This window comes from Coturnix japonica, chromosome 7 (genome assembly GCF_001577835.2).
Source record: "Coturnix japonica isolate 7356 chromosome 7, Coturnix japonica 2.1, whole genome shotgun sequence".
Lineage (NCBI taxonomy): Eukaryota > Metazoa > Chordata > Aves > Galliformes > Phasianidae > Coturnix > Coturnix japonica.
Genome location: NC_029522.1, coordinates 3,094,598 through 3,121,995, shown reverse-complemented (window position 1 = coordinate 3,121,995; position 27,398 = coordinate 3,094,598). Strand labels below are relative to the sequence as shown.

Below are 27,398 nucleotides of genomic sequence, written 5' to 3'. Positions count from 1 at the left end.
TGATGTTGGGGCACACAGGTTGTCCCCTGAGCACAGGGAGCAAAACTGGGGGTCCTTGCTCTGTGTGGGAACATGGGAAGCACAAAGGGAAGGGGGCAGAGGAGCTTGGGCAAAGCACAGTGCAGTGCGACTGGGGATCCCCCCTAGATCGCCACATTTGAGGGGTGCTCCCCAAACCTGCAGCACAGTGCAGGGCCAGGGTGGGGGGTGGTCGCGAGTTATCTTTTATTCGAGGTGCTTTCCCAAGATTTTAGTGAAGTGTAACATAAAACTGTGAAAGTTTAGCAGGGGAAAAAGCTTTCCTCCCACTGACCTGGCTGGCCAATCAGAAGGGAGCCCCGCACCTCCCTCACTTCTGACAACTATTTAGCAACTGAGCTCAGCTAAAGTTTCCAAAAAGTTAGAATAACTTCCTCTCTCCAAGACCTCAATTTTTTTTTTACACAACTCCGTCCTTGAAATAAGAGCCCTTCGAGCAACCTGGAAAACGTTTGGTCAGCAAAAAAAAAGAAAAAAAAAAAAGTAAAAAAAAAGTAAATTCTCCGATTTATTTTGCTTTTGGTTTTTTTCTGTTTTTCCTTGTCTTAGTTTTTTTCTTTTGTTTGATTTATTATTTTTTCTTTTTTTTTTCTTCCAAAGGATTTGTCTCAGGAATTTAAAGCACATTTAAGACACACACACACACACTCACATAACATAAGGAGGGGGGGAAAGGCTCTTCCCCTCCCCTTCTTGCAGAAAGCATGGAAGAAAGCTCCAGTTCTCCTGTTTCCCCTGTGGATAGCTTGGGGACCAGTGAAGAGGAGCTGGAAAGGCAGCCAAAGAGATTTGGCAGGAAAAGAAGATACAGTAAGAAGTCCAGCGAAGATGGCAGCCCCAACCCAGGGAAGAGGGGGAAAAAGTCCAGTCCCAGCTCCCAGTCTTATGAAGAACTGCAGAGCCAGAGGATCTTGGCCAATGTCAGGGAGAGGCAGAGGACTCAGTCGCTCAACGAAGCTTTCGCGGCCCTGAGGAAAATCATCCCCACGTTGCCCTCCGACAAGCTGAGCAAGATCCAGACCCTCAAGCTGGCGGCCCGGTACATCGACTTCCTCTACCAGGTGCTACAGAGCGATGAGATGGACAGTAAGATGACGAGCTGCAGTTACGTGGCTCACGAAAGGCTGAGTTATGCCTTCTCAGTCTGGAGGATGGAGGGTGCGTGGTCCATGTCGGCCTCACATTAGCCACCGCCGGAGAGAGACCAGCACAGCCGCCAAAGGGTAAGGAACTGCGGGGTCGGCAGGCGAGGGGGCACCAGGATGGGGATGTGAGGACAGAGGGGCCAACCCTTGTGGGAATTTAAGAAGAGAAAGTCCCGTGTGGGCAAAGTATCAAACACATGGCACGTTGTTGGGAAAATCGTTGTCGCGCTGCTCTGTGAGGATCGGGGGCAAGGAAGGGGGGAAAGCATTGCCGCGTGAGGTTTGCCGGAATGCGGCTGCTTTGGGGAAGGGCTGGAAGACAGACTGACAAGGGGATCTGAACCAGCTGCCACAGCACACCGAGGGTGGCTCTGTCCCAGGCACCCTGGCTTGGTCGCATCCTCCCCGCGTTGGGGGCACGAGGTGTTCTGCAGGACCCTGCTGGGGCTGGGCGACAAGCTTGTCCCGCTGCACCCCAGGTAGGGTTTTTCTTAAGAGAAACGAGCTGCAGATGTCGGCTGCCCCCCGGGCCCCTTCCCCCTCCCTCAATAAATGCAAACAAAGATAGAGGAGTCCTGGGGAAATTTTCATCTGGTTCAGTTTCCCTTCCTCAAAGTGCCGGTCAAACAGAGGTTGGTGTTGGGCTTTTGTTGGCTGGGGCGTAGTTTCTGATTTACTCTCCGAACTAAACTCTTCCTCATCGTTTTCCGTGATGAGAAAAGCTCTTCCTCTTTATGTCGCCTTTGTAATATTTGGGGAGGAATGAACAGAAAAAGGAAAGCAAAACCAAACAGTTCTTAATTACGCCCCCATCCCAAGCTAATTAAGGCGAGCAGCTCTGCATTGTGTCAGCCGCCGACGCTGCCTGGGGCTCGGTACATAAAGCAGAGCTGCTATCCTGCTCTGCCCAGCACACTCAGCTTGCTGCTGCAGGATACACGCAGTTCCAAAGGGAAATTTACCCCCTGCAATGTGGTGACGTGAAATACAATAATTTCACCCTTTGGAGATGTACGGGAGGAAAGCTTACCCCACCAGCCCACTGGGCAAGGTCTTCAAGGCAAACCCATTTTGTTTCAGAGGTAATCAATGGCTGATTCAAAATCCTGATGCAGCCACAGAATGTTATCTGAAAAAGGGCTCAAGCAGGGCTTACGGGTGGTGCAAAAGGGTTGAAACCATTTTAAAAACCACTTCAAGCAGGCGCTTCCCTCGCGTCCCCACGCAGCCTGTGTTTTGGGGCTGTAATTAAAGTTCCTCCACGCTCTCATAGAGACCTCCAAAATGTCAGGCTGAAAATGAGTTGCTCTGCCCACTGCACATTTTCGGAACATAACAGCTGCCTGTTGTTTGGCTTTGCTTAAGCAGGTAACGCTGCTGTCGTGGTTTTATTACAAGCGTTACTATTTTTGCATTGCTGAGCCTTGATTTCAGCTGCAAGAAGCCTAAACCGAGTCACTTTTAAGAAGTGCAAGCTCTCTGTTTGTAAAACTGAGTGTCTTTTCCCATGCTAATCTGGCTAAAAGGGCTTCAGCAAATAGATTAACAAAACATACGCTAAACCCAGGCTCCTTGTCAAAAACAGATGTAAAATGTCCCAAACACATATTTCTTCAGCAGTTTAGATTGGCTGAATACTAAAGTGCTGGGATGGAACAATGCATTAATTCTGTTGTTTCCTAAACGATGTGCTGCCATTAGCCAATGTCTTTTTTAAAACCTATTATCTAATATATATCCATTCCTCTCCATCGTTCAATGCATTAGTGGCAAGCCCTGTGTTTTTCTACCCCCACTTCAGACTTCTTGTCAGTGGAAATGTTGTTAACATCTCTCCGACAAGGCAGGCTTTGTATGCAGATGCTCAGAGACTGTCCCAGCATAAAAGAAATGGGGAGAGACATTTCTGGGCTGCTTGAAAACCTACAATGTTGACTCAGATCCCACCGTGTTTTTGGTTTCTTTGGGGTCAGTTCACACTCGATGCCTTTCCTCACTCCCATCCTGGTGGTGAGCAGTGGATTTTGCTCAGCACTTGGATGCTGGGGGGGTGGTGATGGCCGCCCCGAGCACCCCAGCTCCCCGTGAGCCTTCCTCTCTGTGTCTGTGTGTGTGCGTGCACACGCGTGCGGTTGAACTGTTGAAAACACTGTTGACAAATGGCCTGGTGTAGCGCGGTGCGGTGTCAAATTCTGTCCTCTATGGCGACAAAAATTATGTCCGCCAGCAAAATAAAAAGCCCTGGTGAGATCCTCAAGAAATGCCTCCGAAAGACGGGTGGCGTGGCATAGCCTGTTGCATGTGCCTATCCTGAGCAGAGGTATTTTTAGGGACAAAAAGAGATGGCAGAAAGTGGAGGAAATGGCTGTCCAAGTTTGGGACTCGCTCCTGGGGACCAAAGAGTGTGGCACCCATTGGTGAGCCCCATTCTACCACCCTGCATCTTGGTGGGTTTGAGAGACATAGGAGAGGAAAAGCTCTCCTGGAAGTGGCGGTCGTCCAGCTGCAAAGATCAGAGGAGATTTCTGATTAGAAAATCAGAGCTTTGGGAACTGGTATAATGCCACCTGGCCACTGCCGGTACCAGCAGGTCCGTGCTGCTCGCTGCTAGGCTAGGAGAGGTTTTCCTGCTTGCTGGCCCTAATTATGGGCAGCTCACTCTGGAAGTTTCAAAAGAAGCAGGCACATCTCTGCGCTTCAATCACTGCATAGGCAGTGGGATGTTTCAGCAGATGTCCAAAGCCTGGGGCTCACTGAACCTTTCCTTCCCACATCCCCTCCTCACTGCCAGCACCTGCGCCCCTTCCCTTGCAGCCAACGTTTCTTTTTCCCCCTTAGGAAGCCCATGATGCTATAAAAAAAACAAACAACGGGAGAAAAGAAAGTAGGTTTCCCATTATTTCCCACTTGGTGGGAAAAATCATGTCCAGTCAGATGTCGGGTAGCAACAACAAAGTGCAGAGCACACACACTTGGGGGTAAGGGGACCCTGCCAGCAGCCATCGCTTCCCCTCAGAGCTCATGAACACTTCTTTGCCATCACTGGGCTCCTACTTGCAGCCACAGTACCTTTGCCATCAGTCTGCTTTGGGGAATCCACGTACAGCACATGCCTGGTATGGTGCTCACGCAGATTTCCATTGCTGTTTATAAAATGTATAAAACACGAGCATCCTATTTCGTTTTATCCTTAAAGAAGCAAACAGATGTTATCTCTGCTGGCCTTGGGAACAAGCTCATTGTATGGTTTATGAGAGCAGGACAGTTAGCTGGGGGTGCTGTGACACTGGAACTAAGCCGTTTTTGTCCCAAAAGCCCTATTTTTTTTTTATAAGCATCCTTAGAAAATGTAAATATATTTCCTTGACGGGAAGGATTGTAAAGTTTGGTATTTACATTGATAGGTTTAAAGTGGTCTGGGTCTTCTTTCTTTTTTTTTTATCTCAGTGCATTTAAAAGCTCAGAAAAAAATGCATTTTGGGTCTTCTGTTTACGTTCATGTCATTTCTTGGGAAAGAATAAATCTGTTGGGCAGCGAACAGCAAACACACAGCAGTCAGCCAGAAAGCGCTTGAATTCAGAGCCCCAGGAAAGAGAGGATGAGAGGAAAATCCTCCATTGAGCAGACATGCGAAGGCAAACCAGCCACATAAATTAATTATTGATCATAAGGAGCTAGAGACAGGCGTAGCAGAGAGATGCATTGGATTAAAACTCAAGTATTGCTACGAGGAGCTGTAAAGGCGTATTTTAATGTAACCCAATGGAGCCAGTGCAGTGCTGTCTGTCTTATCAGGAGAGATGTGCCTTGAAGGGTCATTGAGGAAGCAGTAAAGGCATGCGTTTCTGCTAAGTGGTCCTCATTTGTCCCCAGACCAGTTGTCTTCATTCTGTGCAGAGTATCTCTCATGTTAAGAGCTACAGAGCTTCATCCTTAAAACAAAAGGGAAGGGACTGCAGTGCTTTCCAAATACCTCACTTTGCATTGCCCTTTCTGTGTTTGCTGGGCTTGTTTCATAGTTAGAGGTAGTGGTAATACATGAGACTTGCAGATCGCAGCAGCGATAAAGACCGATCCTGTGGCCCCAGATTAAATCTCTTTTGGGGACATTTCTTGTCACTCCTTCCTGCTAGTAATGTAATTATTTTTATAGCTTCAGTCAAGGAAACATTTCCATGTGATTCAGTACATCTCCAAGCCTGAAATCTCCCACATTTATGTCGTGCTGTGAAGCAGTAGGAATAGTCTGCTTGGGGAGCATGTTGGGGAGCACCACCACAAAGCAGAGCATGGAGAGAGCCCCATACACAGCCGGGAAATTACAGCTGCCGCTTGGGGGGAGCACACAATTTGGGCACTGCTTTTCCAGTCTTTGCAGAAGATTAGGGGGGAAAAAGCTGATCCAAAACCTTCTATGCCATGAAGACCATGATGAGCCACGTTCTGAGTGGGCTCCAAGTGACCTCGCTGTTGTGCACAGCAGGCGATGCCATCAGACATCTCAATGTCACTCCAAGGGGCCCTACGTACTAGCACTCATGGTTTACTTCTTCAGCAGATCTGGAAGTGAGGAAAACCAGCAAGTCCTCCATCTGGATGCCAGCACCATTATTCTAATTAATGATTAGTTCTCGAGAATTAAAACAGTAGAAATACTTGCTGGGGAAAAAAAAAAAAAGAAATTACCCTAGGCACCCTGGCATTTAATTAGATTTGTAGCTGTAGAAGATGACCACTCAGCAGTGACAACTAATCATACACAAACAACAAATTAACTCAGCCAGCCAATAAATCACGCCGCGGCAGCCCTCACCCATCCTTGTCTCTGTAACCGTTTCCATGCTATCCCAACCTGGATAAAATCTAATTCCAGTGCTTCCCTCACACAGCCCTGGCTTTGCTGGGCTCTGTCTAGTCTCCTAGTCACTGCTGGGTCACATTTTCACTGCAGGCAGTAGGTGCTGTGTTGGCTCTCTGAGAATTGCTTTCTTCTTGTGCTAAAGTGGGGTTTTTCATTGCGTGGAGACTGGTTAAAACAGGGAACTCTCAATGATTCTTTTCCACAGTATGTCACCCTGAGTTGTCACATCACGAGAAGCAGCACCAGGTGAATGGAAGCACTCAGGAGGGTATGAATGGGACTCCTTCCCTGCAGTACCTCCTATACAATCTCCTAATACAAATATTAACAAGTGACAACTCTTGAAGTCCCACTGTTAAATCTGGGTTTCAAAGAGGTTTGCAGCCATCGCATTGCATGATTTCGAATTACTTTTTGGCTTCTTCACTTTGGCATCTTGGAATGAGCTCACATTTTGTTCAGGAAGGTAGCAGTGAAGCCCTGGCCTGCACGGCTTGCAAAGTCATCAGATACTGCAAAGAAAACAACCCCTTTGCAGAGTGCCATAGGGTGAGCTGGAAATGAGCAGCCGTCTCTCCTCTCCCTCCCCTTTCCTTCTCCTCCCATCTTCTTCTCCTTTCCATCTTTTAACCACAGCTTGAAAAACAGAAAAAGAGGTGAAAAAAGAGACAGATGTTGGCTGGTTCAGCATGATATATACTTTCTGGAAGAAATCCAGTAAGCCTGTGCTAGCTTTAATTGAATTCCTAATAAGATAGTTTTGCTTTGTTAACTGTCACCCGCAAGAAGCAGCTTTGCCATTTCCTTAGGAGATACCAGACAGCCCAAGTGCGGGCTTTAGAATGTACAAATTAGTTCTGGGATGAATTCAGCCATCAAAAAACCCACAGGAAGTAATTTATGTGATTATACCTTTGGTTTAAGCTGTGTGGACCGCCTTAAAAATCACACTTTGGTGCTCAGGCTTAAATAAAACTCAGAATTTGGGGGAGGGAATGGGGGGAAGCTGGTATACAAGAAGCAGGATTTGATGTGGGTCAGGGCTCTCTGGCATCCCTGCTGCCCAGCGTGGCCATTTTCTGCTCCTGGCTTGTTTTCTCCCATGCTGATTAGCTCCTTAATGAAACTAACTTGGCAGCAGGATCTGCATCAACCATAAGCACACACATAGGAGTCTGACGATCAGAAAACAGTAGGAATGCTATTGAAAAGCAAAGGGCCAGCTCAAGAGAGAGGCAGAGGCTTGTCAGCACACTTGTCACAGCAGGCTGGTTTATCTTTAGCTAAAACCAGAACAGCTCTTTAAATTCACCTGTGGAGCATAATGGCACACGGGGATCCAGGAGGAATGGGGCTGTGTGGGTGCCTGACTATCCCGTGCCACCAGAACCCCATCCAGAGGGCAATCAGGACTCAAGAGATGGAATGTTTCCTTACTGCTCCTCTGTATTTCCCTATATTGCCACTTCTTGCCGTGGTGCTTGGAGATACTGTGGGAAGAGCAGACATTCAGCTCTGCGGCCGAACTCAACAATCATAACAAAAACCAATGTATTCATACAATACCTTCATGTATATTTTGACACATGAGATAACAGGAGTATTCTGCTGAGTCCATTTTGCTGTCTGTCATTGGGAGCGTGATGCTTCAGGCACGAGCCTGCAGTCTCTGCGCTCATCCCGCTTGGTGGGGTTTTCTATGCTGAACAAGCAGATATTTTGCAAGAGGATTTTCAGCCTTTGCAACTAGAAGGGCTGTATTTTAAGTTCTTGATACTGCCAGCATGAAATAACCTCTTATATTGTTTATATCTGAAACATTCATTGCTGGAACACAGCTGAGCATTTGCTTTCTAACCACCTTCCCCATAGAGAAGACACAGGACCATCCCTAAGTTCTGGAGCATAGAGGTGGCTCGGAGCAGCCGGTTTGGAGCCTTAAGAGAAAAGATGCTCAGGATGATCCTATCTCATGTTCCATGTTGGAAATGATATACACAACCTAGAGACCAACATTTCTTGTGATAATTTAACACGTGTGCACACTGTGCTATTTCCCAGCACCATAACTTCACCCGTCGTGTGAGTTGGCTGCGGTGCATTTGCTCCCCAGCACATTTTGACCTTAATCAGTCATTTAGATGCTGCCATATGATTTGTCACACACAAGCTTTAGCAACATTTGGCTGTTGTGTCTTATTATTCTTATTTTTTAATAAAAGACCTTTTTCTAGAGAGCCTCCCCCCTGGAATTACTCTCAGGTTGCATCGACCACTTTGTCCATCAGCTCTTATATATTTCAGGCACAGTCTGAAAACTATACACATAGTTAAATGTTTCAGAATGAGGGGTTTTTTGGCTGTTTCTGCCACTCCACACCACAGGTTCAGCCTGAGGAGCAAACCCCGAGACCTTTCCAGGAGCACCTCCACACCGCCCTGCCTGCAGTCATCTGGGTTTAGATGGCATCAGAGGGGGCTGAGAGGCAGATGAGGCTGTCCCTCCGATTTCCATTTTCTTAGGAAACAGAAAATTAACCAAAAGAAAAGAAGGAAAAAAAAAAAAAAAAAAAAAAAAGAGGAAAGAAAGAAAAACGATATTTGGCAGCAAACAGAGGGTAAGGATTGCTGCCAAGGCCTGGACAGCTGTACCTTCTTCCCTAGCAAGTTGCGCGATCAGCGAGGGCTGCGCTGAAAGCCAAGAGGAGTTACCATAGCTGCCACATTGCATTGTGCTGATCCTCCCTTTGGGAGACACCTTAAAGAAACAAACCCACCCTAACAGCTACGCGAGCTCTCGCGCCTCACCGTGCATCAGAGGAAAACTATGGGTGACCTCTCAGGCGTGCTGCTTTGCTTTTTTTTTCCCCTCTTTTTTCCTTCCCCCAAAACCCAGCATCTGAGGGCGAGTATCTGTTCCAAGACAGGGACAGGGGAGGAGGAGGAAAAACATTTATCCAATACTTTTTCCACTTTCTGCTTGTGCACAAAAGCTCCGCGTGGCTGCAGCAGTGCTCCCTTACCAGGGCTGTCTTGATGGCTCCAAATAACTCAGGAAACAGAGCAAAAACCCAGAGGGTCCCACCCTGTGCTGTTGGGGGTATGCGTGGCTCTGTGTTTGGGAGCAGGCATCCCAGCACAGGTTCTTAGCTGGTGGCTTTGATGCATTTCAAAGCTTGAAGCATTCCCTGAATGGGGTGTTGAAGATATTGTGATGGAAGGGGACTTGGGAAAGGACAGAGAGCATCGCTGTGGGTGAAACCGCCACACTGTAATGTAAAGGAGCGCTTTCAGATTTCTTTTCAAACAGAAACAGAAAGTTGTTATATTTCTTCAGGGCAAAAGCAAGAAACATATTTCGAGGTGTCCCCGTTCTACCCATTCACAACGTGGCATTTAAGATTTTTAGGTCATGGTCAAACAACATCCTGGCTTCCAAGGCTGCCTTTCACAGGAGTCTGCCACGTGTGCTTTTGCTGCCATTAAAAACCTATTTTCCTTGAAAACATCTCCAGAATCCGTGCCCACAGCCCTACCCACACCACGCCATGCTAAACATCCTTCCTGCTGTGTCAGGAATGGGCAGAGGGACATGGGGTGCCAGCCAGCTCCCTGCAAAAATAGGCAGCAGCTTCCCAGGTTCAGAGGTGTGTGATAGCACAGGTGAACAGCACAGCCCCTGGTCCCTTGCTGGTTCAGAATCTGCTGGCACTAGAGGGCAGGATGCACTGCATGAAAAAGCAGGGTGGACCACAAATTACATCCTAAGGGCACACCTAACACAAAGCAAACCAGGAGCATCCACACTATGCAAAGCAATGATGACACTCTGCAGCAGGCATCAGCTCAGTCCTATAAGCTGTTTAGCTCAGGGTCAGGGTACCAAATGGCACCAGAGGCTGTTTGCTACTTTCCCAGCTGTGAAACTCAGGGAAGTTTTGCCTTGCAAGGGGATGCTCTGAGTAGTGTTTGCTGACACTCCATAGAAGCTTCTGTTCATAGGTATTTGGTGGATCAGCGCAGCAAGCACATACAAGCTGTGCTGCAAATGTTGTAGCACACACTTTTGGAAGTAACACTTCTGTTGTGTACCAACCAGCTAGTGCTCTTTAAGGCTCTTTAATGTATACTTTCTACATGGAACTCCAGTTCTTCATTATAGACATCCGTGTCAATAAATAACCAGTATTTTGAAAGATCACTCTGGTCTGGCTCTGCTGTCCAGTATTTCCTTTAGTGAAAATCTGTGGCATTGCTAAATGTTGCAATCTGTGCTCTGAACACCAGTAAAACTCCTCCGGAGCCTTGCAGCTGAAAGTTGTGCCTGTAAACCTATGCTCAGCTGCAGGTAGAGGGGGTGTCCCATAAGACAGTGCATTGCAGAGATGGAAGTGGGTGAAGGAGCCCCCTCACCCATCTGCTCTGGCTCCAGCCCATTTTGTGATGAGCCAAAATGGGCTCACCCATTTTGGTGTGAGCTGTGCACATCTGTGCCCAAGGCCACTTAGGCTCTGGTAATCGAGGGTAAAAGCCGAACTTACTCTTGGTTCAGAAACAATTTGCCTGTGTAATTTTTGTTAATGCTTGGTTGCCTGAGTTTCCCCCTCTGCAAAGCAATGCTAATGCTTTCTGTCGCCTCTACTGTCTGCCAGCCTCCCCTACGAGGCAGGTGCTCTGCATGCAGTGTGTAGGCAGGGAAGGGACCCACAGGACTGTGGTTCCACTGGAGCCAAGCCCTGTGTTGGGCACTGCTGCCCGTCCCATTTCCCCAGCAGCCCGTCCTCCTCTCTGCATGGATTATCCATCCACTCCCTTGTATTTTTAGGTGCTTTTTTGCATCCCAGGGGGACCCGACTGCTGCCAAATGGAAAATGGCTGTGCACTGGGGCCATTCTGAGAGGCCTATCTACAGAAATTTGTATGCATTTCACAGCTCCTCGCTCAGAGATCTAAATTGCAGATGTGCTCTTCAGCTTTAGAGAGGGACAAAACGGAAGTAAAGAGGTTAAGCAGTGCTGTGAGTCACTCCAATACACGACCTACTGTTGATTTAGAAACCTACCTCAGCAGTAAATACAGAACAACGTTTCTCCAAAATGTTTAACCTTTTGCATTCTGGCCAGCCAAATAAATAAAAGAGAACAGAAATACCCTCTCCAGAGTCAGAAAAACAACAATCTGTGGTGGGGTTAAGGAGCAAAAAGAAAGTGACCCACAATGAGTGACCTACAGAAGGGGGGGGGAGGGGAGGAGGAGAAAGAGGAGAAGACACCGAAGGCAGAGACAGGCACATGCATTAGCTGAGCTGATAACAAAGAACACAATGCATAAAAGCTGTTGGTTCCAGGCCACAGAGAGCAGTTCACACAAGCAGCCATGTCCCAAATAAGCATAAGGAAGCTGCTGGGCTTGGAGCTTAGGGCACAACGGGGAACAAAAGAAAAGGAAATATACAATCCAAACTATGCTTCTGCTGAAGTCAGTCATAAAACTTCAGTCTAAGAGGCAAGGGCACCCACTCTGTAGGGGAGAGCAGTTTGCACCTGCAGCTGCATGGACTCAATGAGCAACATCCAGTACGGTCTCAAATTATCTGCCCACTGGCAGTTTAGTTGTTTCTTTCCGGGGGTCTGGAAGCCTGGGTTGAGTGTCAAACATGTCTGAGGTGTGTAATTCAGGAAAAAAGCTTGCTGCATAATTGCAAACAGGCATTGCACGCAAGCTCACCGAACTACCAGAGAATTAGCTGCACGACAGGCAGCGCAAAGGTCTTACTGTGCATGTAGGATGTGTGTGCATTGAGGTGCCCTCACCTCAGCTATGGAAAGCCCAGCAAAAATCCTGAAGGCAGCTGAACCATGCAAATCCCTGCAGTCTAGCTGGATGTCTCTATTTCTGCCTTCAAAGCATGGGGTGTATCAGCAGAAGGAGAGAATTCCCTGGGATTTGAGGCACTGAGTGGGAGTTTAGAGAAAGGCCAGCATCTACTGATCTCAGGGTACCATCAGGAGGATTCTACACAAGGATATTGAGGAGTTCATTTGGGCCAGAGCCATCCTGAGGACTCAGTTAAAGCAGAATTGCTGCAAAGCCATGTAGAGTCACCAGGGGAACTAAAAAGGCTTTATGGTCCCAACAGTTGCAATGATCTAAGTGAAAACTGATGAGCAAGCATTTGTAGCATGGATCAGACTTGCACTGAATACTTAGAAGTCAGAGGTTTGACTTCTGCGCTGCGGTTTGCAAATCACCTAAGATTGTGTGGAAATGGAGGTGCATTTAAAAAGGACCCTTTTGGTCAGCAGGGGTCTTCAAGAAAATGTCAATAAAGCAGAGCTAAAGTTTGATGTTGTAACAGCAAGAGAGGTTTCCGGTGCAGTAAGGAAAGCAGGGAAGACCGAGATTGTTTTGCATTCCACTTTATTGCAGTATAACCAGAGCAGGTGACAGTGGCAGTGGGATGGGAGCCATTCTGTTGTCAGCTTCCTCTGAGGAGGGACCCATCACACAGGAGGAGGATTTCATGCTGTTTTTGGGAGGGAGGATCCTTAGGAAGTGCGATCAGTGAGGTTACAGTGAGCTGCTGAAGCCTATGTGCTCACATATCTGTTGCTGATATTGAACCTAAGCACCAGCAAAGAGCCCAAAACGGGGTGAAGGGACAACGTGAAGCAAAGCTGGAGGGATGTGAACTGAGCGCAGGGCTCAACTCCTGTGCTCTCATCTTGGCTACAGCAAGTGATGGAGCAAGGAGAGCTGAGGGAGCAGCAGGGCAGGAGGGAGGCCATGAGCAGAGGAAGTGGGGGGCCCTGGGGACCAGGGATGAGCCGAGAGGAAAAAAGAACAGCTTGGACTGGGCTGTGTCACAGAGGGAGGCTGAGACTGAATATGCACCAGGCTAACATGAGGAGCCTGCTCCTACAGCAGATTGCTGCCTCGCTACGTAGGCTGTGGTATCTCCACACCAAAGCACCCAATAGAACTTGGCCTTCAGATTGCCACTATCACTTTCCTCTGGCCTGTTATTAGGGAAGTTACATTTTCTGGTGGACAGACTGGAGTTGGAAGGTGAGGTTAAGAAGTTTAGGACCCCTGCAGAGTTGATGTTTTTTGTTTGAAGAGCACTGAATTTCCTCAGCCCTTTAGAAAATACCTCCCTATGTTCACGCCTGAGATTCTTGATATTTAATAGCTGTTTTAATCCCTGTGGAAAGCTTCTTTAAGCTGTAGCATGCAAGACCAAGATGAAGAGGGATTAAGCAATTTATGCATGTTTTAAAGTGTGCAACTGGAAGTTCAGGAGAAGTCACAAGCTGGTACAGTGCAGACCTTATGTATGTCTTATTACTGCAGCATCCCCAGGACATTCCTGCACCAAAGAAGTCTTCCAACCAGAATAGCTTCCTGTAATACTGGAATGATTCCTTGTCTGAACATAAGCCTTTGCTCCACGTGGGCAGAGCAGCATTATTATTTCTGCCCTGGAGAGAGGAACCTAGTACATGGAGATGTTATAGACCAGAAGCAGCACCCAAGCAACTTTAGCCTTTTCCCAGATCCTCTGAGAGCAAAGCTGCTTCATCTCCTACCTTTACTGCAGTGAGCAAGCAATCCTCTGCTGCCTGGACCAGATCATAGCTCCCTTTCTTTGTGGGAAAGGCAGCCCACAAGCATCCCCTTTGGCTCTCCCATGCCTAGGAGCAATTGTCAGCCAACACAACAGCTTACCTGGGCCTCAACCCCACTCTGGTGTCCTAGAAGTGGGATCGTGCTGATTGTATCAGAGGTGATCCCGTGGTCACTCAGGGAGCCCCCAAAGCCGAGTGCATGCATGTATTCTCCCCAGACAGATACAGACCACCAATTGCTACCGTCACAGTCTAGCTTGTGTAGCCAGGCACAGCTCCCAGTGAAAGCAATACAGACAACTCCTCCTTTGGTTAATGGAGCATAAATGGAAGTGGTTCAAGTGGTTTGTACTGGAGAAACCTGACAGCCCCATCCCTTGGACTTAAACGCATCTCATGGCCAGAGACAAAGCAGGCAAGTGAAGTGATTGGAGCAGGGAGATAGATTGTTGGAAGGAAAAGCAAAGGCAGCAGTTCTTTATAGTGCCTGGGGTTTGCTGTGATAGTGCTCATTTCAGCTAGTTTTCTTATCTCAGCAGTACCCAATTTGGGGGCAACATGCAAATACGTGAAGGGGAGTATCTACCTTCACATCCATCAGGATGCTTTTCCAGCACTCCAATGGAATGATTCAGGAGTGTTTGCTAAAGAGGGATCGAGGGGAGGGAAGGAAAGGAAGAAGAAGGCATTTAATAACTCCCAAATCATTTTTAAAAAATCATTAGCTATTATTTCAGCTGCATGACCTCCTGAAGGGACTTTCTAGAGGGCCAGATTATGCAGTCAACTAAAAATATAAATAAGTAAAAAGAGGGCAGAGATCACTTTGCTCAGCCAATTTGTGTGGGATGTCAGGTTAAGCTTCCTGTAGGGTGCATGCATGCACTTCCTGGACACAAGTGTGGCCCGACAGCTCCCCTGGTCTGAGGACGCCTCCCGAGTCCGTAGATATGGCAGAAGTAATGAGTTACCATTTTCATTTCTCAAGTGCTGGTTTCCAAGTACATCTTGCTAGTCCTGCAGGAAACAGAGCACATCACGTTGATGCAAGATTTCCAGCTGCAGTTCAAGCAGGCTGTGGCTTCAGACTCTATTTCTCAGCCATGATTCTCTGGGTAAATGTCTTTATCCTTCCTGGCTGAAGCACTCAGTGTGGGTAGGGGAAACTTTCGAACTCCTCCCCATTGTAACTATGGTAATACCAAGGGTCCTGCTGAACGCACAGACCTCTGTGGTATCCCTATGGCTGCACTCCACCATAGCTGCAAAAAGCATCTTCAACTCAGGAGAAGTGCAGAGGATTGAAGTTAGTACAAATACATTGTGTTCCTCCGTACCTAAAGTATATGTAAGTTTAAATAGGGTATCCTATGTGTGTAGGAGCATGCCTACACTTTTCTCTACACAGAGATTAACCATTATTTCCTCGTACCATCCCTACATTCAGCCTGATTTCTCACTTCTGCTGCTGTACTGAATGTCCAACCTCTCCCACCCTTCACAAACCATACCGTACATAATGCAGGCAAGTCAGATGAGAAACCTGTGAGCAGTATATTCAGGGAGAGACCCTGATTTAGGGGAGAGTGGGCTTAGCTCAGGTCTGCATGCCCTAGGACTCACTGTCTGCACATCCTAGGGCAGCTTGTGAAATACAGAGAGGAACAACGTTGCCAAAGTCAAAGCACAAAGCCTTTGTTCTAAACAGATGCAGAGAGCTCCTCTGCCTCCCCCAGAAAGGAGACTGCATCAGTACCACAGTAATATCGGCTATTAGCTCAGTAGGAAACTAGCAGGGTTCAGATTCAAAGGCTCAGACAAGTCCAGCTTGCAGCTGGCAAACCTAAACAAGACCAGCCAGCTGGCGTTGAGCTGAGTCATCCACGCAGCAATTTGGTTGAAAACGTTGTCTTAACCCATTCATATAATTTCCCAAATCCCAAAACCCTGGCAAGTAGAGTCAAGGAAATGTACATCTGCCTTCTGCACAATGACAGACTGGAAAAGATCGTGTAAACCAATTTTCCAGAGCTTTTTATAGACTTCTGTGTTCGTGTTACGTACAGTTCAGATTCTTGGTAGTCATTTGTTAGGCTGCTCTGATTCAGCAAAGCATATGACACATCCTTAGTGCATGTGCTAAATCCCACTGAAGCCATGGGGGCTAGAGGCACTCGGTTAGAAATCAGGCATGTGACTGAATGCTTTACTCAATGAAGGCAAGCTAAGGACAAGCTGGCTTTCTTTTTCCTTCTTCTTCTTGTTTTAATAGTCAAATTGCTTCTTAAGCAGAGAGGTTTCCTCTCTGCATGCTTCTTCCTCCAGAAGTTTGAACTTGTTGGAGTGAGAATGTTTGTTCACCTTCTTAAAAAGCAGCAAGCGAATTATTAGCTTCTTATTTCTCCTCTCCAAGCCAGAAACTTTAGATGTGTGGTGGAAAACTCTAAAGAGAGCTTTAAAGTGTCTGCAGAATAGCTTATCTATGGAAACTTGAAACAGCAGCATAGAAAGCTGGTAGATGGCAATCAGAATATGCCATCAGCTCACTGATACTTGAGCCTTGAGAAGAGGCTGACAAGGAGATAGAACAGAAGAAAGGAGATGTCAGGCTTGCCTATAAGCACCATAGAGAAGGAAGAGCAACAGCTGGGGACATGGTTGAAGAATGAGGTCTAGAGGGCTGGTTTCAAGCTTTGACAGTGACATCTGTCTGGAAGGCAAAAACTCTAGAGGTGATGGAAAGGGTTCTATGTGCAGCAAATGCTATAAGACCTGATGTAGTATTGATGCACAACAGGCGAGGGTTCTTGCCAGGCTTACAAGCGTGTTAATGTAGCTGTTGGATCCCTGAAGGCAGCAAGAAATAGCCTCTGGCACTAGCAAATCAGGAGTGCAAAACAAGCTGTGCTCTATCAGGATATGCATTCATAGTCATGACAGTCACTCCCCAAGCATGGGGACAGCCATTTATGAGATGTCCATAAGTGAAGCTGACCTGCTCTGCAGTGGGACTCCTGCCCTGAGGCTGATGGTGGCATTCAGTGAGCTCTGCTCACCCCCACCCTGCATGTGACCTGATGGCTGTCTGTGGCATGGCACGGTTAGCATCACTGCTAGAGTGCCTTATTTGATGTCAAGAGCTTTTTACCATGGCAGGAGTGTTTGGTATATAAAGTGCAACTCCCTCTGCATGAGGGCAACACCCAGTAACCCCACGTATTTTAAAGAGTTGGACTATTCTTGCTATAAAAAAGATCAGAGTGGCTTTATTGACTGCAGCGGAGTTAAACTGGTTTATTCCAAGTGAGAATTTGGCCCCTTGACTTCAATGAAGCTGCACTGATTAATCCCAGATGGAGACCTGGCCTGGTACAATCCCGTCCAAAAATCCTGGGAGATTAGTAACACACACACACTGAATCACCACCGTTACTCAGAGTCTGGGTGGTTATCAAAAACCTGCACCTGCTGCAGTGGGAAACACTGCAACTGCGATCGTCGACTTCAGGGACCAGGGTGTGGTGTGTGAGGGCACATTCTTCAAACACTGCCTCATGCAAGGGAGGAGATGCCAAAGCAGCACGCTTTCCTGTGCAAATATTTGGGAACGTGGTCTGGGATGTAAGTCCTGGATCTTATAAAACCCAGGTATGGTGGCAGGGAGGTTGCTGGGCAAGGAGATGGGGAAATCCCGCTCCTTCTCATTGCAGGTTTTCTGCTATGCTCTGTAAAGATCCTCAGTGCAAAAAACTGAGAAGGAAGTCTCCTCAACTTTAGGCAATCTGTCCTGGCATCAGATTGAAGGGCCAAGTTTCTCTCAGGGCACACACAGTTTTGCTTCCTGGTGTTCCAGGAACAAGTGCTGTCCTATTGGGGAACGGATCCACTAATAACTAAAAGGGCTTTACTTTCATGGCCACTTACACACATTCCCATACAGACCCATATGTGTCTGTAGGGTCGCACTGAAGCTGTGCCTTGTGTTACAGTGTGAAGAAACACCAAACTGTACCTTTTCAAAGACTGATGGTGTTGGGCTTTTTTTTGTCTCAGGTGGTAGAAACAAATGGTGAGCAATATGTAGCCCACCTTCCCAGCACATTACCCATGCACAGATGTAACCCATGGCTAAAAGATGACAATACTCCTTCCTAGCTGGCTGGCTGGAGGTGCCCCTCATTCAATGTCACATAGGTCAAGGTGACAAAAAAGGGCTCTGCATGGCGTGCAGAGAAGGCACGGCATCACAGTCAGGAAGAAGAAATGCCTAAGCTTGCATTTTTCTCCCTCCAGCTCTGCCTTCCAAGCGTTTCTGAAGTCAGGCATCTGGAACGTGATGTAATCTGAAGATTGATCAGCAACAGCACACGAACAGCTGTGCACATCTGGCATACAGGTGTTTCAGTTGCTATTTGTCAGGAACTGTATCAAATATTAAAAAGCATCTCAAGTTCATAAGGAAATCTTACCTGTCCTGCAGATTGTTCACAGGAGCGTGCAGAATGCCATTGATTTTATGCAAACTCTTTCTGTTTTATAGTGGGTGGCCCAAGTCTTTATTTTTTATATTTAACAAGGAGTTTGAACCAGAGATATTCCTGAAGTGGGGTTTTCACTGTTGTTAATACCACTGGCATTAAGCCACCAGTGGAATTAGTTGAGATAGTTGTAATGGATAGATGCCGTCACCCACTTGCTGATTTACTCTTAGGAGGCAATGCTATTAAGTACTTGTACACGGTCCTTGTGCTGTACTGATGAACAAAAAGCAGAGAGCAGTCCCCTTCGTGCTTGGCTACCTATGAATGCTGCAAGGCTTGCTCCAATGTCCCTGAACCACAAAATGACGTTTCCTCCTCCCCATGGAGATGCTGCCACTCAGGAAGTTTGTGGACTGCAGAGGAATATATGCTGCACACAGGAAAGAGAAAGGGAACAGGGAAGGTGCTGGCTGAGCCCCGAAAGAGTTCCCTTGGAAGAAGAATAAAGCTGCAGATGTATATATTTATTTTTGGAGTAGGTGTTTTTCCTAGAATTTCTGTTATTTTGGCAGGAGTGGAGAGGGGAGGAGAAAATGCTTCCCTTTGTCCAATATTCTTTGCTTTTCCAAAATGGGATGGAGGCAGGAGGTGTTTTTACAGCCCATGTTGTGTAGAAAGGGACCAGAGATATTCACTTTGACCACCAGCACTGTCAGAGCATGCTGCATACCATGCTGCATTCAGCCCAAGCTGCCCATAGCCACAGCTCCACATATGTCCAAAAGCAAGGAGGACCTTGCATCTACTGATATTTTCCACCTGGATATTCTCAACCAGCCCACCAGAACATGATATAATTTACTTTGCATACAGCTTAGCACATATATGTGGTCAGTCATCATAGCTGAGTCAATAAACCGTAATAACAGGTCATGCAGCTGTGTCCTACAGCATACTAAGCCCTAGTTTGCAAGCTGGATAGGGTAGGGATTGCACGAGTCTGTTGCTGTGAGCATCTCAATAGAAACATATGGCTCATGCCTGACCACTTCACCTTTCTTATCTGACTTCTGTGCAGCGTATTTCCATCGCTTCAGCACTGACCTGGCTGGCCTAAGCATGCAGTAGGTGTGCTTATGGAACTGGAACTGCTTATGGGCTGGCAGCTGAAACCCATATTGATATGGGAGGCCTAAAGGCTGGAGAATCAGAGAGGCTCAAAAGGCAGAGGGAACAAAAAAAAACCTGCAATCATCTGCACTCAACTGCACAAGCTTCATCAGCTTCAAAGCCATTGTTTAAGGACATGTGTGAGTCCATGCTACCTCCCTCCCCATCCCTACTTGTTTCAGCGGAGCTGCCCAAAAAGAAAATCTCATTTCCTGCCCTCTCCCCCTCCCTGTTCCTCTCCCTATTCCACACCTTTCCAATGCAAAGCCAGGCTTGTGACTGAGTGACCAGGAGGGCCAAGGAAACTGTGTGGACACAGGCTTTGCTGCAGCATCATCCAGGAGGGCTGGAGGTGGCCCCTGGCTATCCCTTGCCCCTTGCACCATGGGCCCTTGTGTGAGTCAGGAGATGCTGGTGGTGTCCCCAAGCGCTCGCTCTTCAGAGCCACCCACGAGGCAGCTGGGCAGAGCTGAGGACAGAGCTTACACGGTCCTTTCAGATTTCGAAACAGCTCTGCTTTTTCCTGCTCCAACTGCTCATTAACAGCTTCCGGCTTTTGGCAATTTCTAGCAGCGCTTTCAGTGATGTACTGCCAAGATTTTAACAAGGGGCTCCCACAAACCTACCTCCTCCTCCAGCTGCGACGAACCCCATTGCCCCGGAGAGGCCAAGGCTTGGACTGTGGAGGAGTGCAGGGCTGGGGGAACTGTTCCTTTGGGGGACTCTTTCCTGTTTAAAGCTTTTATTTTTCCTTCTCTTTTCTGGCAAGGGAGGGCTGCAGCACCTTGGAGCAAACACACTGACTGCCAGGAGGTTGCTGCAGAGAGGCAGGACATAACACAGAAACCCTGAGAGCCCCAGCAGCAAAACACTTCATTGCAGAGCCCTCACTTGTCCTCCCTGTTCAGGGGCCAGTTCCAGGCAACCGGTTTTATCTGGGCTACATTAAATCAGCCACTGGCCAAAATGCTGAAGAAGTGCCTTTCTCTAAGTGCTCTGAGACCCCAAAGGGGAAGATTTTACTGCTGGAAGTGATTGAGAGCATGAGTTTGTGTGATTTTAAGGAGTAAAGGTAGAGCGTACATTAAGTGATAAATGGCTGGAGATGGAAGGGAAGTTGAACAGGAGCTAAGGAAACGTTGAGATCAGAGCATGCAGAGGTGCCATGCTTGTTTGTGAGAGATGGAAATGTTTCTTTTACCCTGGAGAGCTCAGCCTAGCAGCAGTGCACCTGAACATGTTAAAACAGGAAATCTCACTTTCTGCCTTTAAGAACGGGGTGCAAGAAGGACAATTCATGATGGATGCCAAAACTGTAAACCACGGGGCATTCAAAAGACAGCTAAATGACTGCTGATGTAACACATTAATAGATAAACCTATAGCTTATGCATTAGTATACAAGTATTAAGTGCAGCTTGTTCTAGTAAAAACTACAGAGTGAACTTCACTAGATCCATGCAAAGCAATGGTATCTTGTTAGATATTGAAGTATTTTCTGTCGTTTAATTGAAACTATTCCACACACTAGAAAGACAAGCAGAGACAAATACTTTGCAGCACTGTAAAACCCAACTTAGGGTGTTGGCAGCTCTACAGGGACCACAAGTTCTGGTGTAGATAATGCCTATTGAGGTAGGTAACCACAGGTACAAAAGAGCCATTCTGCAGGAGAGTGGGGATAAAAAAGAATTAATGATGGTTATTTAGTGGGGCTGGGAAGCCCAGGATTGTGGGATTGCTTTTTGGTATTGCACCTTCAGGATCTTTCACTATGAACAGCGAGGTATGAGCAAGCCTTTGGCTTTTCTTAGCAGTGGGCAAGCTGGGCTGTTGAGACAGAAGCAGGCTTGGGGGAGAGGAGGATGGAAAGGATTAAATCTCCTTCCAGACAGGCTGTACATTTGCTTTTTCCACCTCCCTGTCAAACAGTTAGTCACACTCCTGATACCAAACCGGGGAGTTGCGGGACACAAGGAAGATATTTTCTCTTGGACCAGCCATGGGCAGACAAATCCTGCAAGGTCTGGAAAGTCTGGGGTAAATTAGATTAGAGGCTTTCCTCTAGACATTGATAGGCTCTTGAGGTGGGGGTACGTTTGGAGAGAGCGAGGGGGGCCCTGCGGCTTGGGAATGAACAACTGCGAAGGATATGTTTTTAAATGGTTTCCCAGCTGTAAGATGCACATAATTGTGGCTTTCCTTCATCTGGGAGACTTCAAGAGCGGATGGTTGATAAGAGTTCATACCAGCAAAGGCAGAAAAACACAAGCCAAGGTATCTGGTTTCAGTCTGTCCGTACCCACAGCATTAGATCTGATTTTGTCCTTCTCCCCTCACTGCATGCACACAATTATCTGAATTCCTTTCTCCACTGCTTCCTCTCCTCTGAAGTCTTGCAGGCTGGCCCTTGTACCTTTACTGCGAGGGCTGTACTTGCATACTGCATTAGAGACAGCCGTGCAATTGGCCTCTCTCTGTTCAGGGTCAACTTTTACCAGCATAGTGCTGCAGCTACAAGGACTCATGCTCCCTGGAGGGCAGAGAGCCACTAGAGGCAATGGGAACTTATACTCCATCCCCATCTTTTAGTCTTTTTTCTGATGGGAAACAGCCTGTCTAATGACCTAACCGCTCAAAAGTGCCATTCCTTTGTGCTTTAGTTTACCCTTTGTTCCTATGTTCTGCTGTTTGCCTCCAGTTGTGTTCAGAAGGAAGGCCCTAAATCCTTGTACTGCAGATGGGGCATCTCAAGGAATATTCTGCCATTTTGGGATGGATTCCTGGACAACTATGTGGGCAGTAAAGTAGATACGCTTGAGGACACAGCCTAAACATTGCGTTTCCACCTCAAACAGTTGTCCCATTCTCCATACCCATCAGCCCTGTGGTCAAGCAGAAGAGGGGCCCTTCCTAATATTATTCTATGGGCAAATTGGCTTCCTGAAATAAGACTCTCGATCCTTTTCTGGGATTGCCACATGCTGCCTTTTCCCACAAAGTGCAGCACACAATTGCCTGCTCACAAAGCTCTTGATGCTGCTGTGATATTTTTCCTGTTAGTTTGCATTTCTGAGCCATCTAAATGACATAAAATGCTTTAAATATAGACTGCCTGCTTTGTCTCTGGGGGCTGCTGACAGCCTATTTGATCCAAGTTACACGTAGAAATGTCAGCATGGAAATTGCTCAGATGAAATTTCTTGCTCAAAATTGCCTTTGAAAATTATTTTGATGTTCTTTAAGCCAGCTGTCAACACCACCAGAACAGCATCTCATGGTATGGGTTGTCCTTTACCTAGATAGGGAACAAACCAAAACCCCAGCACTCTCTTTCAGTCCAGAGGACATAGGTCTTTTGCAGGCCCCTCTATATGTTCTTCAGCAGTCAACAGTGGTTAAAACTGTTCTGAGGAATCTTCTATTTCACCTAGGAGTGGCTGTGATGAACAAGGTGCACAGGGAAAGGTCCACTTCAGTAGTGCATTGGCCCTGAGTAGCAGGGGTGGGGAGGACTATGCTGCTCTGGACAATGGCCATAAGCTACTAGCTCTGGAGGACAAAGATGGAAAGAAGGAGGACAGCATCAGGTTAACAGCATTAGGTTAACAGGTTCCACCATGGGCATTTGCAGCCTTTCACACCAAGGAGCAATAGCAACAAGGAGACAGCTATGTGTTTTGCCTTATCCTAAGAGCATCAGATACCTGTCTTGCCTGTGTGTGTCCCAGTGTGCTGGCCACGAGGCTCCTGGCAGGCAGCACCTTACCTCCCTTCTAACACCTCTCTCCAGCTAGTTTAACAAATATATGATAAAATCTAAGCCAAAACAAAATGCCCATTCCTCCTGCCTTCAGTCTGCTTCATATGGGACACAGAGACACTCACACTATGTGTTTCCTCCAGGTCCAGGTGGGACACTGCTTTGCAAGCTGGGCAATCTGCATGCTGCCTGCCAGGCTCCCACCCATCACCAGCACAGCAGTCATGAGGAAGCTCTTAGCATTTTGGAGCATGGCTGTTTTCCACTCTCCATTTGCTCTGAAACAGCTGGACTATTTTTTGCCTAACCTCCAGACAACAGAAACAACAACAAGAAGAATCACCTTCAGGCATGGAAAAGTTTCAGTTTCAAGCACCACAAGCTTCAGAAAGATATGAACAGATAAAAAACAGGAGGCTGGAAGGCAAAGCTTACAGACCTGACCATGCACATGGCACTGACGTTTGCAATATGCTTTTTTGAAGCTATTATTCCCGAGACAGCTAGAAGTGGTGGCCCATAGTTCACAAAGCTCAGGAATGAGCAATGTTAAGGGTTAGGATGGGTGTTTGAGATCAGCCTTACTCGCTGCATCTGGAGACCCGACTCTTGATGATGGAAATCCCTGCTAGGTTAAGTGACTTCTGTGTCCCCAGCAGGACACTCCTGAGTATCCCATTCCTCTGTACTTCAAGCTGCCATGTAGGCTTTAGTGCCTATTTTTATGGCCAGAAGCAATCCAAATTTAGGCTTTCCAGCCTGAAAGTCAAGGTGTTGAGATCTGTCTTCCCCTCCAGCCCAGTTTCTGGAGCAGCTTTTGCTTTGGCATTTCTAATATTCACATCAGATCATGCTGACCTTTTCTCTCCAAAGGTACGGGCATGGACACATGCATCCCATGTCACGTTTCGTATTGTTTGCTGTTGTTCTCCCCATCCCCAATGTGCCTATGGGGCAGCGTGCATGCAGTGCTGCTGTGGCGGGTGAGCATACTGGGGCTATGAAATAATGCAATAACTCATCCAGCCACATTTATTTGTTTGGAAAAATTATTAAGGGCGGCTGATACTTAGCAAAACGTTTCCATCAGCGCTGATCTTCTAGAGCAAGAGCATCTCCTTTTTTGTTGTAACCAAGCAGTGTTTGAACCCAGTGGTAGAACTTCTCCAGAATAATTTGCCTACATCACATTTTCCTTTCTCTTTATGAATATACAGACAGCCTCCAACCCTGAAAATACACATCTAGGTAACAATGACTGGAGAGGTCACTGTCTAAAATGGTTACCTAGTCTTGCTTAGGTGTTATCTCCAGGCACAGGCAATCTAGGAGGGGATTTCTTCTTCCCCAGACAGAAAGTGGAGAAAGGAAGGAACGCATCACACACAGGGATGTGGGTCCTGCAGCCTTTCCTTGGGCAAGTGAATAGGAGCCTGCAGACCTCAGCTGCCGTGGTTTCCATTCTGTATTCTTGGGCTTGGGAATGATCTAAAGGAAATTAAAGAGCAGCAAGTTCTCAGCTGACTGAATGGCAGTCTGTGTCATAACAAAAACTGCACTGGGTCTGCAGTGCATAACAGCTATATTTTGTGTTATATGCTGTGGGACAACATAATTCTTGGTAATGATGATCAGCAGAGGGCTTCTCTGTGTACCATCTCAGCCCAGACGCTGTAACCATGCATAGCTGTTGTGTAATGTTATGCCCTTCAGCTGAAGAGTCACAATCTGCTTTATGGGCACTAACAAATCCAATCCACGTGCCCACGTATAACAGAGGCAAGGATGTACGGCAATTTCCCATTCAGGGAAACCAAAGCACGTGAAGAGAAAGCAATTATATGGGCAAACTGAGTGAGCTGGGATTAAAACTGAGATCTGCAAGGTCCAGCTCCCCAACCCCACCATCTTAGTGCCATGCCAGGAAGAAAATCTGTCCCATCCCCATAAAATCTGCTTTGGGAGGCCAGAGCCAGTTGGTGGGTACACAGGCACAAGGCACTACCTGGGAGGAGATTGGTACAGACATGACTCGTCTCACTGCTTCTCTGCCTGCCACGAATGTTTCCACTCATCCCACCACCAAAGCAAGTCCCTCACACTGCAAGTGGATGACCCTACTCCTGTTACCATTCCTATGCTTTCAAACTCGCTTGACCACCTGGTCTTGTGCTTCCCATCATGGGGTCCGTGCAGCATTAGTGAGCTGTGAGACTTCAGAAGGGGACTCACACATACAAACCCAAATCCAAATAACAGATTAACATGCAAGATTGGGGGTGGGGGGGACAGCAAAATTAGACAAGGTGTCCTTCTCCTCCCTTTGTTTTATATCTCATTCAGAGCCCCTACATGCCCTCTAGCTGGGGCTGCAGCGGTGTGAGCATTAGGAAGGGGCTGGTCTGCCATCCGCAGGACATGCACACATGCAAACCACTGCTGCTCGCCTTCCCCAAGCAGTTCAGGTCCTGGGAAGCCTGTCAAGTCCTGAGCTCGGCTGCAGAATGTGGTTGTAATTAGATAATTAATAATTTTGAGAAGGAAAGGAAAGGAAATAAGCTAAATGGAAGCTTTCCTTAGTGAGGAAATAATTACATCTGCTTTTTGATATATGAGCTGAGGTGGCTTTCTGGAGGCAGTGCCAGCAGCTTGCATGAGAAGCCATCCCTCCCCCAGGTTAGATGGGGAGGGATGTCCCACCAACCTGCAAATGAGCAGCAGCAGGTTGCTGCAGACCACAGCCAGCCCTGCAGGTAATGGGGCTCTGTGACATGCAGCTGCACCTTGCCACAGCTCTGAGAGCAGAGCAGAGGAGAGACCATGTATAAGGTCACTAGGAGCAGTGAGGATGACGGGCTGAGCATCACAACCCTTGGGGCTGGAGGAGCTGCTGTAAGCAGAGGGGGTTTTCCATACAAGCATTACTCCTGCCTTTGGGTTTAGCAGACTGTACACTCATGCATTATAACCCAAAGCCAAAGTAACTGTTGGGTTTATGTTGCATTCTTTCTTTCTTTGGATGTTCCTGACTCTTACATAAGTGTGTTACCCCAGGATGGAAAGAAAACACAGCATGGCCTGCCTGGTTTTGCGTGAGGAGCTGAGTCACCATGGGTGGGATTGCTGCAGCACGCCTCGGGTGTCGGTGGGAGCACAGTGCTAAATGCAGCAACAATTGGAAGCAGCCCTCGTGCTGAGCATTCAGTCTCACTGTTTTGCTTGTCTGAGAGGCCATAAGGGCTATTCCTGGTGCACTGGATCTGCTGTTAGATTAACCATGTGCCCTACTCTGCTTGCACCAGGGCTGGGTTAGGGTTCTTCAGAAGCACTTCTTTCATTTGCAAGGGAAAAGAACTTATGCAACAATGTGCATCTCACATCCTGTATTCAGTGTATTTATTTTCCCTTCTTTCCCACCTCCCTGCCCCCCGGTCCCCTCTCTCTAGACTGACCAGTGTCTGAGACTGAAGTGGAATTGGGACGTATCCAAGTTTGTAGCTTCTGAAACCTTAACGACCTCAAGTAAACTGGTCCAAAAGACCCCTCTTGACCTCCCTCACTCTGAACTCTTGCAGAGCACTTAGACTGAGCAGGAGCCAGCACCAAAGCTATGGGCCTGAACCTTCGCACCATCTCTCCAAGTGACTGATCACAGAGAAGCGAGAAGCAACATTCCTGATTGTTCATCGTTGTTGGGTTTTGTGTGTGTGTCTGTCTGGGTGTTTCCTTTTAGTTCTTTATGTTTTTGGTTTTTTTTTTCTTTCTCCTTTGCTGGAAAAAAAAAATAATAATTCAGGAACACATTTATGAGACATCTTTGGGTTCAGATTTTATTTCCCCTTTAGCTGTATTCTTTGTTGTGTGCGCGACTAGTTTGTTAACGCTCAAAACCTGATTTCTTGTGCAGTGATGTCAAAACTGGACCAAGGCTCTCAGAAAAAGAAGGAAAAAAAAAAAAAAAAAGGAAAAAAACAAAAAAGAAAAACCACAAAAAAAAAAAAAAAGGAATTAAAAAGGCCACAATGTCCCCCAGCTCCCTGCATGATTTGTTACAAGTACAGCCTGGATTACAGACTGCCCTCCACACTCTACTGCCTCTTCCTTATTGCTCCATGATTTGCTACCACTCCTGACCCCCTTCCCCTTCCCTCATCCCCCCCCCCCACTTTTTTGTTTTTCATTTTCTGTTCCAGTGTATATGTTGCTTATTTGTTTTATTTATTGAGATATTTTTAACGAGCTAAGAGACTGCAATGTCGCTGTGTATACTGCTTCTCTTGCCATCAAAAATAAAGATGTCATGCAGCTAC

At 47.1% G+C, this 27,398-nt stretch overlaps 1 protein-coding gene across 2 annotated transcripts; it reads left to right on the top strand.

Annotated features, from left to right (window-relative positions):
- The first annotated feature begins 612 nt into the window (after positions 1-612).
- Positions 613-27,398, top strand: TWIST2 (twist family bHLH transcription factor 2). Of its 2 annotated transcripts, none has more exons than XM_015867830.2 (2): positions 613-1,262; positions 26,664-27,398. In XM_015867830.2, exon 1 carries the CDS (start codon positions 744-746, stop codon positions 1,224-1,226), a length of 483 nt encoding a protein of 160 aa, XP_015723316.1. In that variant the 5' UTR covers positions 613-743; the 3' UTR covers positions 1,227-1,262; positions 26,664-27,398. The 2 variants fall into 2 exon arrangements, with proteins under 2 accessions (XP_015723316.1, XP_015723315.1); XM_015867829.2 differs by having other exon boundaries at positions 26,535-27,398.